The 19,469-nt window shown below is 39.4% G+C and overlaps 1 protein-coding gene across 1 annotated transcript in view; it reads left to right on the plus strand.

Moving 5' to 3' along the window:
• LOC140228858 (calcium-activated potassium channel subunit alpha-1-like) overlaps positions 1-19,469 on the plus strand; it is a 214,813-nt gene that overhangs the window by 28,074 nt on the left and 167,270 nt on the right. Inside the window, exon 2 of the mRNA XM_072309128.1 lies at positions 81-142. Coding sequence (XP_072165229.1) covers positions 81-142 — 62 coding nt within the window. The remainder of the gene's footprint in view (positions 1-80; positions 143-19,469) is intronic.

The following is a 19,469-nucleotide window of genomic DNA, read 5'->3' on the forward strand; positions in this document are numbered from 1 at the left end:
CCATGTAGAGAGAACTTTATGTTTACTACTGACCCTCTTTTCACTCATTTCCCCACTCACCTCCTGCCTTAACCCCCTAGGTGATCGTGGTGTTCATAGTAAGCTTGGGATCATTCGTCATTTACATTCTGCAACTAAATGAGTAAGTGATTGATTTGACCAAATCAGCAACAGCAAAAAAGAAAATAACAACTTCAAAAAAAAAAGGATCATCGAGTGAAGTGTAATTAACCCCGCGTTTCTCTCCTGTGTGATTCCCCGATCCCTGCCCCCCCCCCCCACTTCAGTGGTTCACCATTAACCAGTCCATCCGCCCCTTCATCCATTCATTCATCCCATCCATTCATCTATCTGTCCATCCATCCATCCATTCACCCATTCATGCATTTCTCCGTCAGTAATTTGTCTATTCATCCATTACTTATGGTCATATCTGCCAGTATTCCAGCTTCATTCCCATAGAAAATCCTTAGACAATGCCCCGTTTTTATCTGATGGCCCCTCAAATCCCAGTATTCGTAGATAGAAGACAAGTTTTGATTTCTTTTGTTTTGTTTATAGAGCGAGAATTGTGTCGTGTAATTCTTTTGTTGCCTTATATCATACCCCATACAATATAACATAATATACCATACTTGGATACTATATCCCATAGAATGGGGAGCAGTCTGTTCATGTCGAGAATTATCAAAAGTAATCAGAAGGAATTTGAAATGTGGCAAAGGTAGGAAGAAAAGACAAATCATATCTCAGTCAGGTGTAAAGTTTGTCTATGATAGGTTACATGTATCTATCCAAACATGTACATAAAAATGTTAAAAAGCACAGAGAAATTGAACCAGGCATCTTCTGGAACATCTCCATTCAGGATTACTGCTAGACAATTGAATATTGTGCAAATTTTGTGTCTTGAGCTACCAATGCAGAAACTCTGGTGGATTGAGAACATGCAACTTATTATTCTTTCATCATTAAGATTATAAATAAGAGAGCAATTAGATACTACCAAGTTTGATCCTGATCAAAAGTATATGAATAATTTATATTTGTTATGATGAGACCAATAAGGAACATTATGTGATAGAGCTACTGCTGCATTGCTCAGAGTAGTACTTTTTTTTTTTTTAATTCAGAATGATATCTGTTGGTTTTTATATATTTGAGGAAAAATAGAATAATAGAAATAGAGTAACGTTGTGTGAAAGTGTTTTGAAGGACATTTTACTCTTGGACAAAGTAAAAATCAGAGATGGCGTAAAGATAATGAGGTAAAGATACAGAGGTGTAGTAGCCCTTGTTGGAAGAGTGATCTATTGATGTATCCTTCAAAGCTGAAACTTCCTTCTTTTTGGAGTAAATGCAAATAAGTCAGTACTTGATCTCTATGTATTGCAGTCATTGAATAGATTAGAACTCTTTCTTTTCCACACAATGAAAAAATATGAGTAATGTACCTGTAAGAACTAGATGGGAGAATATGGAATAATTTGTTCCCCAATTCTTTGTCTGTGACATGATAGAGCTTTCGATATTTTGCATCATATGCTGATACTGAACAATATCTACTGCATGGTACTAGGGGATGCGGGGCTTTTAAAAAAAGGAAAAATCCCTGAAGTACAAGAGCAAATCCATCAAGAATATTGTTTAAAAAAAAATCTCTTGTTTAGTTTCATAGACAGCATTTCTTTACATGAAAAAGATCACCCAGTTTACCCTATATCAGGAAGATTAGTTCAGTGGATGAAATTGATATAAGTGTACCACATTTCAAACCCTGTAAACTTAAACATTCACCCTCATAGACTAGTTTCGTTGATTTTTTTTTTTTTTTTTTTAGTGTGTGTCCATTTCCTGTTGTGCTGTGTTTTTTTTTTTTATTCATTTAAGTACATGTACTAACATCTGTGTGGTTTATCTAATTTGTGTGATAAATGCCGTAAGTAGAGTGTAACAATTACTAAAACTGTACTGTGGCAGTCTTTGATCGAAACAACTTGCCTGCCGTCATGCCGCTCTGTAACCTGTTAAAACTTGAGGCTGTACCTTGGTTTTAGTAGCAGCAAGTGTGGAGTTTGTAAGTGATTTGTGTGTAAGATAAATTTGTGAATAATTCCCCTGCCTAATATGTGTGATATTCCAACAACTGCATGATGTGTCCTAGTGTTTTTTACATCAAATAAAATTTACAAAGAGAGTAAAGATGACTCTCTGTAGGAGCCATGTAATGTGTACTTAAGCCGATGGAAAGGAAGTATACTCCTACAGTACAGGAGGTCATGAAACTTTGTATGGTTATTTACTGTATGCTACATTCTATCTGGTTTTTCTTTTGATACCATTGAGGATGTGCCATCTTGTGTAACTCTGGAAGTCTGTTCTCAGGTCTCATGCCTCATTCAGTATACAAACATACAGGTGGTTCAGGTTCGCCGAGAACAAATTGATTCTTTCATGAATTGAAGAATGATTGAATTTTGTCACTCAGTGGATAGAAATTATACCTGCATTGCAACTTGCTGAAGCTGGAAAACAAAGAGAAAGAAAGAAAAAAAAACCCAAGAAATACAACCAAAAAAAAAAACTATAGATCTCATGTATAATACAGTTATGATTTGTGTTTTCATTGTTTAGATAGATATACATTGCTCTGAGGCAAATCAAGGTTTGAAAAATGAATGTGGATAGTTTTCAAAACTGCCAAGGGGCATCAGAATTAGTTGTGCTCCAAAGGGTCCTTACAGTTTCCTGAAATTTTGCTACATGAGAAAAGAAAATATCCCCATGTGGATTTAACCAAATTATGTATGCTGACCTGAGTTCCATCAACTGTTATCTAAAGATGTCATTTGGTATTTGAGAATATTGGAGTCTGCATTTCAAGCTCCAAAAGGGTGAAACACAATGAGAATTGACAATTATTCCTTGAAAAATTTTCTTGTTTTCTTTGAGAGCTGTAGAGTCGTCCTTGTCACTGGCAGAGACAATTACAGAATTCTTAGTCTTAAAGCTGCTGTAATGTGATACTTTGTGACAAGAATGCAGAGCTGCTTAAATTATGACTTGAGTTATGTTGCAGGTACTATTAAAGTATGCAAGCCTACAATATCTAATTACGGCTCATAAAGGGTAAAATAATTGCAGAAAGTATGGTGGAGGGCAGGCACTTGAGAGCAACGACCTTGCTGGGGTGTCTGCACTGTGATGTAATGAATGCTTAATTGCCCACGAAAATAATATTCATCAACCTTCCTCCCCCCTGTCAAATTACATACATGCACTTTACACATTGAAAGGTACTCCTTAAGAGATGCGGAAGAGGAGTGCAAAACGAACAATTTCAGAATGGACGAGGCCTGACGGAATAATGGTACATGCTGGGGCTCGCGTCCATAGGCTGGACGGAGTGTAACAACAAGGATGTTTTTAGAAGCAGTTTGGCAAGAGTACGGCATGTGTCTTGTGGTGGCGTGTTCATCACTTCCTTCCGGGAATGTGGAATGATTAATGAGGGCTGATGGGGGGGGGGGGGGGGGGGTTGACGGAAAAGAAAGAGATTAATGTGGCAAATGTATTCCCTGTGAAATGGATATCGTTACTGGTCGTAAGCTCTCCACTACGTGCTCTCTCGGTCCCCCATAGTGAAGTAATGAAGTGAAATGAAAGTGTAATGAAGTATTTCTTAAAAGTGTCAGATTGTTAAGCATGTTCCGTGGCCCGCAATTTAAAGATACGAGAGGAAATTTTATGTCACGACGATATTGTAGCCAAATATTCTCAAATTTAATGTGGTTATAATCCTTTTATTCAGATGTTAAACCTGTTCTCATTGAGATTCTAGAATGCCCTTCAAATGTTGTTCAAGACTAGCAAGGTTCCCATTGGTAATATTTATACTGTAAATGTTCTTAGCTGCAAAGAGTTTTTTTTTTTTTTTTTTTCTAGGAGAAGACCCTGGATAATGTTTTGTAGACTTCTAACCTGTGTAGGGAAAAGAAAATCAAGATCTATAGGCCCTACTTCAAAAATATCAAAATCAGAGAACTGCTCTATGTTTAATGTGTGATAAAGTGATTTGAAACATTCAGATCATTTTCCTCTGTGTGAAAACTGCAACCCAGTCAGAAGCCATTGCCGAATTGTACTAAATTGTGTCCAGAAATGTTGCAGTTGTGCCCACGTTTTGCCACCTCAGAGGAGAAGATATGAATGTTACACATTGCAAAGATGTGGTGTAAAGCTATTGAGTATTAACAGATAGAAAATTAGCGTAGAAAACGCACTCGCTCACCCTTCCCTATACCACAAACATGCAATACCCGGTACTGTCTTTCCAAAGACACACACAGATGGATGAGCGCACAGATCTATTTCTTTGCATGAAATAGCAATTAGTTTATATGATCCTCTACAAGTCTTGGGTGTTTTTTTTTCTTTCTTTTTAGTTCATCTTTGTTCCCTGCTTTCCAAATATGAAAATATATGGAGATCTATATATCAATTACACACTCTTTGACTTCAAATAATTGTTTTCTTTTACACTCTTTGTTTGTTTTTGGGATTTTATCAGCACTTCACTCTATCCTCAATTCATCAACTTCAAAAGAGCTGTAGAGAAATAAGTGAACAACCGGAGGTCTGTTATTGCTTCGAGGTACTGATTGATTTAAGCTAGTTTGGAACACATTTCGGGCTCATTATGCATTCTTGCGTCAGTAGTTGGCGGAAGTGTGTGGAATTTCCTTGTGATCGATGGCATGTCAACTATGAGATGACATGCCTACAAGTGTTCAATTTAAAAAGCATTACATCAGTGTGTTGTTGTTCTTTTTTTTTTCTCAGAAGTTATCAATTTTCTTGGGCTTATTTGTTGAGACTTGTGTTTTATCTGTGTTCTCTCCCCCACTTTTTTTTTTTTTTTGGGGGGGGGAGATGGGTTCATTGTATATCATTTAGGCAAATACTTGGGAACTTTTCAAAATCTTTGCTTAGTTGAAATTATGATAATCATATCTACTTTGCTGTAACACATTCAAAACGTAAGACCTGCCTTATCTTGATGTTTAATCAATCTCTACACATTATGAAGAATTAGTCTTCTCCACTTCTCTGATGAATTGATTTGGAAGCAGCTTTCAGAAGAAAATTAAAAGTGCCGAAAATGTTTCTCCCGTGATCTGTAGAAGTGCATGAAACGCACTCAACCAGTGTTCTTTTGTAAGAAGATTGTTCCGCAAGGGGAATTTGAAACTGAACCTGCCTCAACTGCCTGTTGAGTGTTACATGAAAAAAAAAGAAGAAGAAAAGATTAACACAAATGTAAGTGTGATGTGTAGCCAGCTGTTAAGAGGCATCATACTCATGAATGCTTTCTTTCCTGTATTGCCACTACATGCTATACTTACCTCTCAATTCGTTGACTGGCAGAACTATTGGACAGCATATAATCTTGATTTTTCAGTGGTCAAATTTTACTAATTTTGCACAACAAAATAATTATCATTTTTCAACATCTATTTACCAATTCTCGTAACAGTGTATGTACACTGTACACATCTACTGAAGATAAGGCAAGACCTGTTCAACAGTTTCGGTACCTCAGGGGCAAATAATTAATTTTCTGTCTTCAAGCCACTCATGTTGATAAAAAGCAAGGTCTCATTCTTTTTGGGTTGTGCATGATTGAAATGATGAATTATCAAACATTAAACTTTGATATCTGAAATTATAGTGTAGAAGGTGAACATGGATATGGCAACAGTTAGTTTACTGTTTAATTGGTGTGCTCTGCGTAGCTCGTAGAAAAAAAAAATAACCAGCAGAAAATTTATTTTAAAAATCACTAGGCATACATATCAGGATTCCTGCTGTTGCCCAGATGTTCATTAGCCAACCAATTACTCAACTAATATAAGAAAGAAAGATGAACGTTGTGTGTTTACCAGTGGCTTTAGTGCTGCCATTCTGTCTGTTTCCAACAAATTTGTGTGTTAATTTAGATCTATCCTGTCAGACATTGTGCTGATTTTACACAGTGTACGTGGTCACAAACAGAATATATATCTGACAGCACATCACTCCTCTCGGCATAGTGTAAATACTGATATCTATGATTGATTATCGGCTCAGGTTGCACATGTTGTCATTAATTGCAGATGTTTATTTGAACATTCTATTTCCTTTAAAAAAAGAGAGAGGGGGAAAAAAAAAAAAAGGAGGCCGGCTATGTATTACCTCTCACACGAGCAACAGTCAGAGACAAGCTTTTCATTGTCGCTGACATGAATCGTTGCGAAAACGCGAACACCTGCCACGGTTCCCGACAAAAGCGCGAGTAATCGCCCAGATTCATCATTGTTACCGCCGCTTTAACTCGCCATGCCTATCGCCCAGTGCATTACTCATTCTTTTGTTCACTTTCAAATTGATATATGTATGTGCTGTGTTCTCTAGTGCCTGTCGTGCTGTTTGTATACTGCGTGCGTGTCAACTTTGCTTCTTCTTTTTTTTTTTTCTCTGCTCATTCTGTTTGGTGTTTTGTTGTACTGTTTGTATTGCTGCTTGATTTCTTTCGCACTGAGTGCTGTTTAAACCATTTGTCTCAATGTCAGAGCTGACAGCAAGTGAATAGGAGCTCATGCGCTAGATTTGTCTCAAAGATATAATCACTTATATCAGGTGACAATTTATACATATAAAGTGATTTCCTGTTACATTGCCTGATTAGTTTTCATTTATTTATAAATGCATTTATTGTTCTAGCTCGTTAAAAGGTTAAAATCTTATGTAAGTATTTATTTGTTTTTTTTTTATATTTTTTTTCTTGTACAACAGGTGGCGACCTTCCTACAATGTACACCTGATATGATACTAGTAACTATTTTTTTCAGAGCAGCCTCATCATGGGCTGCCATGATTTACCCGGAGTAGTGCTTCAGAGTTTGTAATTCTTATTTGTCCAAAATTGCAGAGAAGTTGTTTCAAGATCCACAAATGATAATTGTGCAGTAGTCAGGTAGGGCACCCCTGTAAACTAGCTTGTGGTTATCAACAGCAACATGTTTGTCCACAATGCTGGTGTGGCATGGTTAAGGTTAACATTCCTTTAAATAAAGAGATAGTCATAATATCTGCTGTGAGACAGTGTTGTCTGCAAGAGTATCATCTTGTCGTAGAATTGGCACCTCTCCATTTATGGCATATTTTGGGGAAAGATGTGGAACTAGTTGAATTTTGTTAGACCTGCACAAGCTCAGAAAGAAATATATATTTCAAACAGTTGCCAATTTGGAAAAAGAATCAGTAGCTCTTAATCTTCTGAATATATGTTGCCAGGATATTAAAGAGTCATGAATAACTTCAGCAGTGAAGGGGCTTTTGAAATCTCTGCAGCCAAAACAAACAATTATGAACAACAAAGGGGGTTAGATGGAATAATTCTTTAAAAACTCTACCTTATGAATAACTAACAACTTTCGAGGAGTAAATGTTGTGATAAATTATCAAAAAGACAAGGCACCAAAGCACAGAAGTGTGGTTTCTAGGATGTGAGTGCTCAACATTTTGATGAATATTAGATCTTTCCACCCACCCCCCCCCCTTGTTCCCCCCACCCCTGTGAAATAATAAAGCTTTCTTGTCTGGGTTTGACTTTCAGTCATGGTCCTGACATCTTTAATCATGTAATTTTGAAAAGTCTCACTCAGCTTCTCTAAGACCATGTGGATCTTCAAAGCTCAAGTTTAGCTTTGCTTTCAGAAATGTGATTCGTGAGGAATGGACAGAACTTTCTTCAGACGTGGAATATGTATGTTGTATGTATAGGGGGCATGCAGTGAGGAATGTGACTTGTCTGTGGTTTCAACAATGTTGTAGGCACCTCTGGATTATTATACGCATGTGTGTGTGTGTGTGTGTGTGTGTGTGTTTATTATGCTTGTTTAAGGTGATTTCTTCTTTAGATTACCTTAATACCATTTTTTTTTTAATGTATCGTCGTAGAGTGAACAATTCAGCTGGCAGATTATCTAAGGGTTGTCCAGAATTAACCTTCAAATGACTGGCACAATACACATATAAAAATTCCTCTATTTTTTTTTTTCATTGTTATTTCATCGCAAGCATTGCATAACTTGATAAGTACTTTGATATTCCAGTAATTTGTTTGAGTAATTCTAGGTCAGACAAAGTCGATATTGAAAATGAAAAATACATGTAAATCTCCCCTACCCATGAGTGGTCATTTTGATGTCATGTTAAATTGAAAAGCTATGCCATTTTGCCCAAATGCCACTTTCATTGGCGATGCATGGCTACGTCAGCAGGAAAACAATATCCCAGTTCGGGAGCGCGGTTTGCGGGGCCGCACTGCCTGCATGCGGCAATGTACATTTTTCATTGCCCACTCCATGTATATTTCATGCAGATGTATATTTCATACTGCCCATCGCATTATGCAGGGGGGCCATTTGATATGCGCTGCCGCACTCTCTCTGTGACGAGTGCATTTCGGCAGTGGCGTCTTGGTGGGCTTTTTCCCCGACCTCTTTCTCTGCAGCAGCAAATTGGAGTTGTCGTTCAGTCCCCTTCCCACTCCCCTTCCCCCCCCAAATCTGGTGGCTATATTTTTCAAGTACGTATTTGTTACCCTTCAGCATCTTGCTTCCTTTTCTCTCGCCCTCTCTCTCTTCTTCGTCTCCATTGCGATAATTTTTTGTGTTCTCTTTTCCTCGGCTGTCCTTTCTGATTGATTCCCATCTTTGTGGTGTGAAAGTCTTCTGCCCTCTTTATCGAACACAAGAGTGCTAAACTGCACACGGGCCGTTCATCGCAGCAACGTTGTCTGCTTCCCTCCTCCCCCCCCCCCCCCCCGCCACAGCTACAGACAACTCCATCAGCTGTGTAATGCTAAATTTGCATTGTAAATCTGACATTGACTCTCTTTGGATGGTAAATGGCGTAGAGGCTGAATTCCAGAGGCCAATTTCCTTTTGGGTCTAATATTGATAATTTCTGAGAGAACCGTTACTTATCTCAAGGATAATGATAATGATGGGTTATGATTTTGATGATGGTACTAACAATAGTTGCAATATTTATCCTGTGTAATCTCATTCAGGGTTACATACAAATGTAGTACTATTCCAGTCACAGGAGGTTGTCATTACAGGTACCCCAGCAGTGGCAGGCATCCACTTTCACATCTATGCTTGGGTCGGAAAAAACACAGGATGAATGTACCATGCAGGATTTGAACTCAGGGGTTCCTTTTTTAAAGCCTCCAAAGCCATTTCAATCCTCCGTACCACCTAATCTTGTAGGTTGCGGGATGGTGTACCGGCTGGGGAGTTACATGTACACTTCGATGGTTTGACTTGGCTGGTTGCATCTCGAAAGCATCAAGTTGTGATTGAAGGTATCAATAATGCATGTTTAATAGATAGCTAATCACCCAGAAACACTGATTAGTTTTAAAGATATTCACACACTCACTCACACACACTCACACACACACACGCATACACACACGCACACACACACACACACACACACATGCACGCACACGCACAACAGCACTTTGATAGAGCATCACATATCATGCACGATGTTCACATATCATTATTGAGGGGGCTCTGGGTTGAGCTAGGAGGTTACACCTCCTTCGGCTGAGGATTGCTAACACATCATGCTGTTACAACTGGCGTGTCTCCCTCATGAATAAATAGTAACAATCACACATCCTTTCACCACACATCCAGCTGCTGACCGCAAGAGGCTGAAATCCAACTTTCGCGGTGAATGGGAAGCTACTGGACGAGACATTTTGATGCTATGCAACAATATTCTCAGTCTACATTGCAGCATAGTGGCGTAATGTGCAAAAAGAGCCATGAAGATGTGTGAATTTCCTTCAATACTTTCGTTATTCATATCAGTCTGCTATTGCAACATCAGGAATTCTTACAGAGATACTATCTGGGGCCCGTTGCATAAAAGTTATTATTATGGTAACTTTGCCATCCAATGGTAACTACCATGGCAACAATACTCAACAGCCAATCAAAATCAAGAATTCCATGGAAGTTACCGTTGGATGGCAAAGTTACCATAATAGTAACGTTTATGCAACGGGCCCTGGAGTGGGTAGCTCATGAAACTTATTACCAGAACTCTTTGAAAGATTTATAACTTTGAATGAAATCAAACTGCCTGCTTTTCCTCAAAACTTCGCCCAAAACTTTCCCATAATATTCTGCTTGTCTTTCTACATTTGCCAGCTCTGCATGCATGCAGCGGAAACCTTTCCCTGTGAAAAGTGCCGGCTGCTTTTTCCATTAGAACCAGCTAGTTTGTTGTCGAGGTACGTGATGTGTTAGTTTCTTCACATTGTCCCCAAGATCATGGAGTGCGTGCTCTCGGATGTGAATATTGTCCTTGTGACAGAAAGAATATGTCAGTTATTTTACTAGATTAGTATCTGTTTGTGGTTTGTATAGTTTCACCTCTTTTGAGGGTTATGGCAGGGTTTCATTGGTTTTGTGTGTGTGTTTGTGTGTGTGGGTATGTATGTGTGTTTTTTCTGAATGCAGGGTGTATGTCATAGGAAACAAGTGCCGCTGCAGGAAAAGTTAAGTGCCATTATTTCCTCACTAATGATCATGCTGTGCTTTGAAGAGGTTAGCTGCAGGAGGAGGCACAAAAGTGAATGAACTGTATAAGTAGGGATCATTTTAGCATATATGTATAGACACACCAGTTGCTGTAACCTAGTGATGATTGTGACTGGGGGGAGATCTGAGTATAAGAGGGAGAGTGCATGGGAGTGGGAGGGATTGGAATGATTGGGGGGGGGGGGGGAGGAGGGAGAAAGGACAGTAGCACTGTTTACACTGAGCAAACATAGTCACTTACTCATCCCTGTATTGTATTACATAATTGGGAGAGGGAGAAAGGTATGCTATGCCTCTAAGAGGAAAACAAAAAGTATTTGGACTAAAGGCTTGCATTGTTACCATGCAATTTTCTCCTTCACTACATTACTACCACTACTACCACTACTACCACTACTACCACTACTACTGCTACTACTACTTCTATCACTACTATTACTACTACTACTATCACTACTACTACTACTACTACTACTACTACTACTACTACTACTACTACTACTAATACTACTACTACTACTACCACCACCACCACTTCTACTTCTGCTATTACTATTACTTTTACTACTTTTCCTGCTGCTACTTTTTTTTCTTCTACTACTTCTTTTCCTTAGTACTTCCACTTTTTCATCTTTCCTTTATGTTTTGTAGAGTTTTCATTGAATTGAATGTGAGTTGGACAAGGTGTGAGAGGCCTTGCTAGTCAAATGAACATACCCACCCCCCCCAAAAAAAAAAAAAAATTGTGTTTACTAACTTAAAAAAAAGGACAAGTGTCAGGATAGGTGTGAGGGGTCAAAGGACAGATGATAAAACAAGAACTACACTTGAACATACACCAGAAAAAGAATGATTTACAGACCTCCAAAAATGACTCTTGTGACATATAGAAAAGTAACCATTCAGTAAGTTTAGAACCATACAGTTAGTTTAATTTTCAGAGGATTTCTAAATGCTGACGAAAAGTTTGGCAAGTTTTAAGGTACCTATAAAAGTGTCTGGGTACATGAAGGGTTTTGCAAAGGAAGAAGACAACCCGGATGGAACACAGAGAGAAGATGAGATGAAATACTTCACCAAAAGAGAAGAGCTACAGGTAAAAACCCATGATTAAAATCTCCTTGGTACTGCCGCTCTAAAATAATGTCAGCTTCATTCAGATGGGGTATTTTGCCGTGGGGTTTTATGACAGCGTGGAATGACCCTAGAACCAGTTAACATTTGATGATTGAGGCCAATAATCATTCCTCGCTGAGATGCAAATGGGGACTGACTCATCGGCATACATCAGAATCGATATCCTGCTCACATGTTTGCTTGCCAGCCTCCTCCAAACGTGAAAAGAGCTCACGTACTTGGTACATCGGAAAGAGCGTGGACGCGGAGTGAGAATGTGTTACACATTAACTTGGGATGGAATTTCCTGAGGAGTGACCTCATCGTAGTATATCAATGATGCCTAGAACATAAGATATCCCACTTGTCCATTCCTTCCCCCCTCCCCCCTGTCTTGACTGTTAACGCCCCTGGGGTCTGTTTGTGAGAACTTGTGAGGGACTTCATGGAATGGATTTGAAAGTCTCATATGGTTAGTTACACACGAGCGACTTCGGCCATTCTGAGATTTATGTAAAGACTTTTATGTGATGACTTCATGAAACATACCCCAGGATTGTCATGATACTAAAAAAAAAAAACCCTACAACAACAACAACAACTTTGAGGAAATAACAACTAAAGAAAGTTTCTTGACACTTGATCACTGTGGAGTGCCTGCTCCCAGGAAATACTATATCATATGACAAAGGAATATTTAGACTTTATAGACTGCAAACTATGAATAAAGAGCTGTGGGACAAGGTATCAGAAGCTCTCAATGATGAATTTCTGTCTTGTCAGTGAGTATTTCCTTAACTCCAGTACAGATATATATGTATTGCTGATTTTCAATGATATTGCTGATATTCTCATGAGGTTAGTGTCAAGTTTTTCTTTGAATATTTTATGAGAAAGATTCCCCTCCCCCCCCCCCAGAAAAAAACGTAGGGACTTTATAGCAATGTACTTAGTGGGAGGAAGCAGCAGAAATGATTAGACAGAATCAACGGCTAGGGAATATCAGGACCACGAGAGTTGGGCTATCATTCTGTTGCCATGACTGTTTTGATGGATGTTTGCTGTTTATCCTATCAATATTAGTAGCTAGGCAAAATAGTGCTTTTTTAGCAGATATCTCCAGAGAGTAAGAAAGAATGGGAAGAGGGTCGAAGGGGAGAGAGAGGGGAAGATGTCGAAAGTGAAAGGTAGAAGAAAAGGATGAAGAGAAGGGTGGAGAGATGGAGTGAGATAGATACAAACTGAGGGGGGGGGGGTTGAAAGGGCGGGGAGAGGAAGTAGGAGAGAGAAAGATGCACCTTAAAAAGGAAAGAAGATTGATAGCAAGTGTATGTCAGGCATTTGGCTGGGAACATTATCAAATAAAGTGGAAGAGTAGTTGATACGGTGATGTACTATCACAGATAGTGCAGGGACCGAATTTGCCAGAAAGAAGAGAGGTTGTTGTGAATTTGATGAATCCTCCAGTAAGTTCTGAAGCTGGAAGGACAATAGATCCACAGAGCAGAACTAATAAGGGTGAGGGGGAATGGTGTGAGGTCAAGATAACTTTCGAGTTTGTGATTATCGTGTCTGCACGACACTAAACTACGTGTGGGGAACCCCCGCAGTGTTTGGATGGAGCATAAACCCAAAGATGTCTTTTTGGGTGTCGTCATGGACTAATCTTTAAGATTACTAACCTTCGAGTGCATCCTCACAGTGCTAAAGTACAAGCTAATCATCAAAGTTTAAAACTTCAAGTAAATCTGTAAGATTTAGAAACTTCATAATTGCAGCGACCTCAGAAAGGAATGAAAGCAGATGAACCAGAAGTAACAAATAAAAGAAGATAGGAGCCAGACTAGCTACCCATGTTACATAAGAGAGAGTGAGATAATACCCTTCTCTTTTATCATTTCACTGTCAGTGGAGAATCAGGGAGTACCTTGTGAATCATACGAATGGATAGACCAGTGTGCATCTTTGCATCGTTATTGTGAATGTGAACATGGGCAAAGAAGCAGAGGCTTGCTAACTAGTTCTGTGAAAAGTTTTGTGTGTCTACCACACCAAAAGACAGCTGATTACAGCAAATACCTTATAGTCCAGGCTTGAACTGGACAGTATGGAATGATGTCAACACAGAAGAATGGCAACAATTTGCATAGAACTAACAAAATCTCTGCCCTTTGCTACCATGAATACGAATGATAAGTCAATACGGGAGATTGACTGGCAAATTTGGCATGTTTGGTTACACAGTGTACTGGATGGCAAAAAGTACTCCAAGAGTCAAGAAATTGAGTGCCAATTTTTTTGTGTAGCTTGAGTCTCGGACTCCGGTGCAAGTCTCAAAGATTAAACTGGCAAAGGGTACCCAAGTTGACACACACACACACACACACACACACACGCACTAAGTGGAATACATGTCATATTATGCAGTGGAACCTTGTCAGAAAGAGGTCACGTATAACAAAACCCTCTTACAGCGAGGTGATTTTGCAGGCCCCAACTCTTTATATAGGTATTTTTGTGTACCCTGATAGAGTGAGAAACCTGATATATCGAGGTAATTATCCTGGTTTGTAGGTCCTTGTTTTGAAGAGCCCCTCCCCCCCCCCCCCATCCTGTATTTAATGAAATATGAACAACTACCTGTTGATTCCACTCCTTGCTCTAACTCACCTGTTTAGATTCCTCAACATGCATTAATTGTTGTTAGTTCAGGGGGAGCTTGTTTCCAGGTTAAGCAGGACCTAGTGGTGTTGGCTGATGCTGTAGAGGATAATTATGTGGGTATTTATTATACATGTCTCCTAGCTCTGGATATAACTCACCCGTTTAGATTCCTAGATGTTGCTAGTTTAGGGGGAGTTTGTTTCCAGGTTAAACAGGACGAGTGGTGTCGATTGATGCTGTAGATGATAATTATGTGGGTATTTATTATGTTTATGTGTGTACGTATGTTACATATGTGTAAATCATCTTCGTTTTTGTGGAGCCCTGGACTGCCAGGTCTATATTCATAGCCTGTTATCTCAGTTCCAGTTCATCCCATACTACTAGTCAACCACACTTTTCTTTATTCCCCTCCGGATTGATAAGGTGAGGAGGAGACTCGAGAAGATGCAGTTTCTCAGATCTCTTCGATTTCTTCACGAGGGCGACACCGCCCCTCCCCTCCCTCCTCCCCGCCAGCATGAAAACCTAAATCCATGCAGTAGCTCTATTTTGATCAGGAGTAGTTAACCTCGCCGACAAAACAGATCTCTCCTTCATCACCTCTGGGCGGGAATAGTGTAGTCGCGAGTTTCTAGTACGAGATGGAGTCGCTGTGGGATCACAAAAACCCGCATCGTCAGACAAGTCAGAGTTTCGCGTAATATTTTATTGTGATGCCCTTCTTCAACAACGATGCTAAACATCGGCGGGAATGACAAAAAAATTGCTCTGTGCTCCTGCGTACGATTTACAATGTTGCAATATACAATTTTAAAGTGGCTTGTGAAACACATACAAATTAACATTTTTCGCATCTTATTGCATAACTCCAGTTTTAAAAAACATTAATTCTGCTTGTGTGCGAATGCGGCTAAAGTTCAGCTGCAGTTCTAAGGAGTATTATGCTACCTCAGTCAATGTGAGCATCAGATGGAGAGGTATAAATCACGGAGAGTGCCATCCTTTGGGGATGCACATCTGCCTGCAAGAAAGCGTGTCTCTCGCACTCATTAATTCTGAGTTGGAATACATTTTTCTAGGTCAGTGGTGTATGGGGAGTAGGGCAATATGAAAAAGGGATGCTTTCTTCATCTGAAAATTTCTGTTCTGCTAGTGTATCAGTTTGAAAAGAAAGTGGGGGTAGAAAGGAGGAGGAGAAAGAGGAGGAGGAGGAAGAGGAGGAAGAGGAAGAGGAGGAGGAGGAGGGGGAGGAAGAGGAGGAGGAGGGGGAGCAATGATGTGACATGTCGTGCTATTTCAATCGTAGGACGGGGAAGAGGATCCCGCAAAATGACCCAATTCTTGGGCGGAGAACGAGTTTGCTTTGCCCCAAGAAATTCGCTGCAGTGTTGGTATAAGCAGTTCGCATATAACGTTAGCATAGTAATTGAAGTCACTCGCCCTTCGGTACTATTATCATTATCATATATTTTTTGGGGGTATATTCGGAGAATCAATACTTTTATGGCCATGTCCTAGTTAGCATCTCCAACAAAACAAACAGACTCTATTCCTAGACTCATGCACCTGTAAAAGTAGACATTTCTAGACCTTGTCACAAATTTTGTCAAATAATCTAACAAACTTAATATGGAGGAAAAAAAAGTAGAGGAGGGAAGGGGGGGGGGGTAAGGGATGGAATAAAACATGAAGTCCAGTTTGATGAAAAATTAGCACCTTTTTATGATGGCTTTAGTTAAACCCTCAACTCGTGGCTTTAAAAAAAACTTTCCTTATGGTATCAAGGTACAAGTAGTTCTTATGTTTTAGCCCAAATACACATACACACAATTTTTAGTGTGGAATGAAATTGTTTTATCCAGCCTTTGGACCCTTGTAAGGAGTTCTTGAGCAGCACAAAAATATGTGCTAAAGTGAAACAAAAACCTTTTACTGAGAAACCCAAACGATGACTTGGTTCAATATTTCACAGAATTATCTGGCTAGATTTTTTTTTAATCTATCATTTCTTTATACAGCAATCTATCTTGGTGGGAAATATGTGCAGGTGAAAGACCTGAAGACTGACTTTAGACCCTCCGGTTTATCACTGTAGAACCAGGAACATTCATGGCACGAAACATCTGCAAACTGGGAGCTGAAAGCCTTTTTTTCGCGGCATGAAACTTTCGTGAATGGAAAACTAGCATTTAGAGCGTAGTGAAAGAAATACTTCTGTGTGTGTTTCACTCTCCTGAACCTTGGCTCCTCGCAAAGTTCCCCAAAGTTTCATGCACAGGAAAATTTGTGGTTTTTATACAGTATGTCTCTTGTGGGAATATCAAGAGGGGGTGGGGCCGGGGGGGGGGGGGGTGACTGGGGGAAGATGCCCCTGGAACCAATGGATGATTGCATAACTGTATCATGGTGTTTATATTGTGCATCGGTGTAACACATGAATGACTTCCTGCTTCTCACCGTTATCTGTTTTGTCTGGGTTATTATTTTTCCTCGTTCATTCCTGTGGCCTTAACCCTGTTATGGAGGAAGTTGCTTTGCTAGACTCAAGTACTCCTGGAGTGTGCGAGGATATCCTTGCAATGTAGTGGCATCTGACTGGGTATAAGGTAGCACCGGACGGTCATTAAACCGAGATGAATGCCATCGAGATAGATCAGAAAAACAAATAAGAGCGGAGAATCGAGAAAGTGAGAGAGGAAATTAAAACGATAGACAGATAGTAAGTTAGATAGACAGGTAGAAATATACAGATAGATGGACATAGTTGGATATAGGGTGACATCTAGATAAATAAATAATGGCAGAGAGTGCTTGATGTATACAAATATAAATATGCAGCAGGTATTTTGAGAGAGAGGTGGAGTGGGGATGAGGGGAGATGCTCAGAGGGCAGAGTAGATCTTTAAATCATTAGCTTGGGTAGACTACATTAACGACTATGACCCATAACCTTATGTGGTTATGGGGGGGAGGGGGAGAGGGGTGTTAGTGTTCTGAAGGACTTTCTTGGTTGATGGCCTACTGTCCTTTGCGTGTGTCCTCTGACTCTTCTCATCTTATGTGCACAGGAACTCCTTGGCCCGAATTCACGAAGGTGGTACAAATGAAACCATGGTTTAAACCATGGACAAAAACCATGGAACACCAAGTGTCGCATGGAATATTTCGTTACGAAATCAGTCATTTCGTCGATGAAATGATTATTTTGTAACGAAATGACAACATTTGTAACTAAATGAACATTTCGTCTACGAAATGATAATTTCGTTTACGAAATGATAATTTCGTTAGCGAAACGGTCATTTCATTGACGAAATGACTAATTTCGTAACGAAATATTCTGTGCGACACTTGGCACTCCATGGTTTTTGTCCATGGTTTAAACCATGGTTTCATTTGTACCACCTTCGTGAATTCGGGCCCTTGTGTCCGAGATGCTTTAGAGAGTCCTTTGATGCTTGATTTGATTAACCCATTTACAGACCATCCATACCAAAATGCCATTGACCATGTGTGATTGTGATTACCTGTGGTAGTGACCGAGTTAAACTGAAATGCTTCTCCATCCATGCTCTTGTAATAAATTTCAGTCAATAAGGTAAAGGTCAATCTCCTCAAAAGACCTCCTGTGGCCAGTACTCGTGTCTGCTAGTACCTTTGGTTAATTGGCTAGATTAATCTTGATTTATGATAAAGTAAGAGTAATTACTTTTTTTTTCTTAGGGAAAGTTACAGTCGTATAGTTATTAACTGCCCCCCCCCCCCCCGAAAAAAAAGGAAAGCTATGATTTTCATATGGTCAAAGCAATGGGAGATTGTCATACAATCTACACATAATTTGTGTTGTGATTGGTACATGTAATCACTGTTTGGTAAAAACTGTTGAACTCTGAAATTTCATACCTACTTCACTTATTATGTCTATCAGTCCTCTAGGGATGTACATTGTACAGGCCAATTTCATGATTTCCTCCCTTTTCACCAATATCAGTGGAATTTGTACAGACCCATTCTGTTCAAATTTGCCGAATATATATTTAAGTCAGCGTAGTCATGGGGTAGCAATTCACTCTAAAGTAGAAATGGGTAACTACCAGTCCTATGATGAGGCGATTTACAGCAGAGTCGATGCACACTGGGACCCAGTTCAGATCATGCAAGAAGTAGACAGTGCAATGTATGCATCAAATGTGCATCAAGCTAGCAAACTACCTGGTACACATTTGCACTGACTGTAAATATGAATGATTACATGACAGGCAAAAGATTCAATCAAAATGCCAGTGCGTGTAATGCTTTTAAGTTACATCATTCAATTTTCCCATGTACTCTATTACTTTGTTGACATAGCTGTCCTATGATATGCAGTAATGAGTTACCCATTATTTGCCATGAAACAAACTTTTACCCTTTGGCATCCTGTAGTTTGTTCATTTTTTTTTCACTTTTGAAAGAAACAGTAAATTTCCCACTGAATGGCATGGGTGTAGACAATTTGAGTGCATACAGGTGTATGTGGCAATTATCTAAAGACACACACTGAAGTATTTTAAAGGGTGACCCAAGGTTGCATGTGATTCTCTGATTATAGGGAAGGGATGAGCATGGCGATAGTTTCAGGTGCCAAAGGTTTAAAAGTGACATTTTTGCCAAACAAGGTCAAAGAAAAGGCTTGAAACATTAGAGAGCAAATTGTCAATACTTGTACTGTAAATGTTGATATTTTCATACTATTTTTCACGCTGGGCGGCTCAAAACTATATTCCCTGATTCTTGAATTCGCACTGAACAATTGTCAACCCATTCAGAATGTGCAGATAAAATAATTGTGCAAATATTTTGGCAGGTTTTAGAATTCGCGCTAGCCAAAAGTAGCTTGCGAAAATTTATGTACCGCGAAAATTTCTGCATTTACAGTATTCGGTTCTATAGGGCCCTACTGTATAGTATCTCTCATTTTTTTTGCCAACCAACTGGTGAAGCAGTGAATAGCTGGCAGAGATAATAGGAGGGGGA

This window comes from Diadema setosum, chromosome 5 (genome assembly GCF_964275005.1).
Source record: "Diadema setosum chromosome 5, eeDiaSeto1, whole genome shotgun sequence".
Classification (NCBI taxonomy): Eukaryota; Metazoa; Echinodermata; class Echinoidea; order Diadematoida; family Diadematidae; genus Diadema; species Diadema setosum.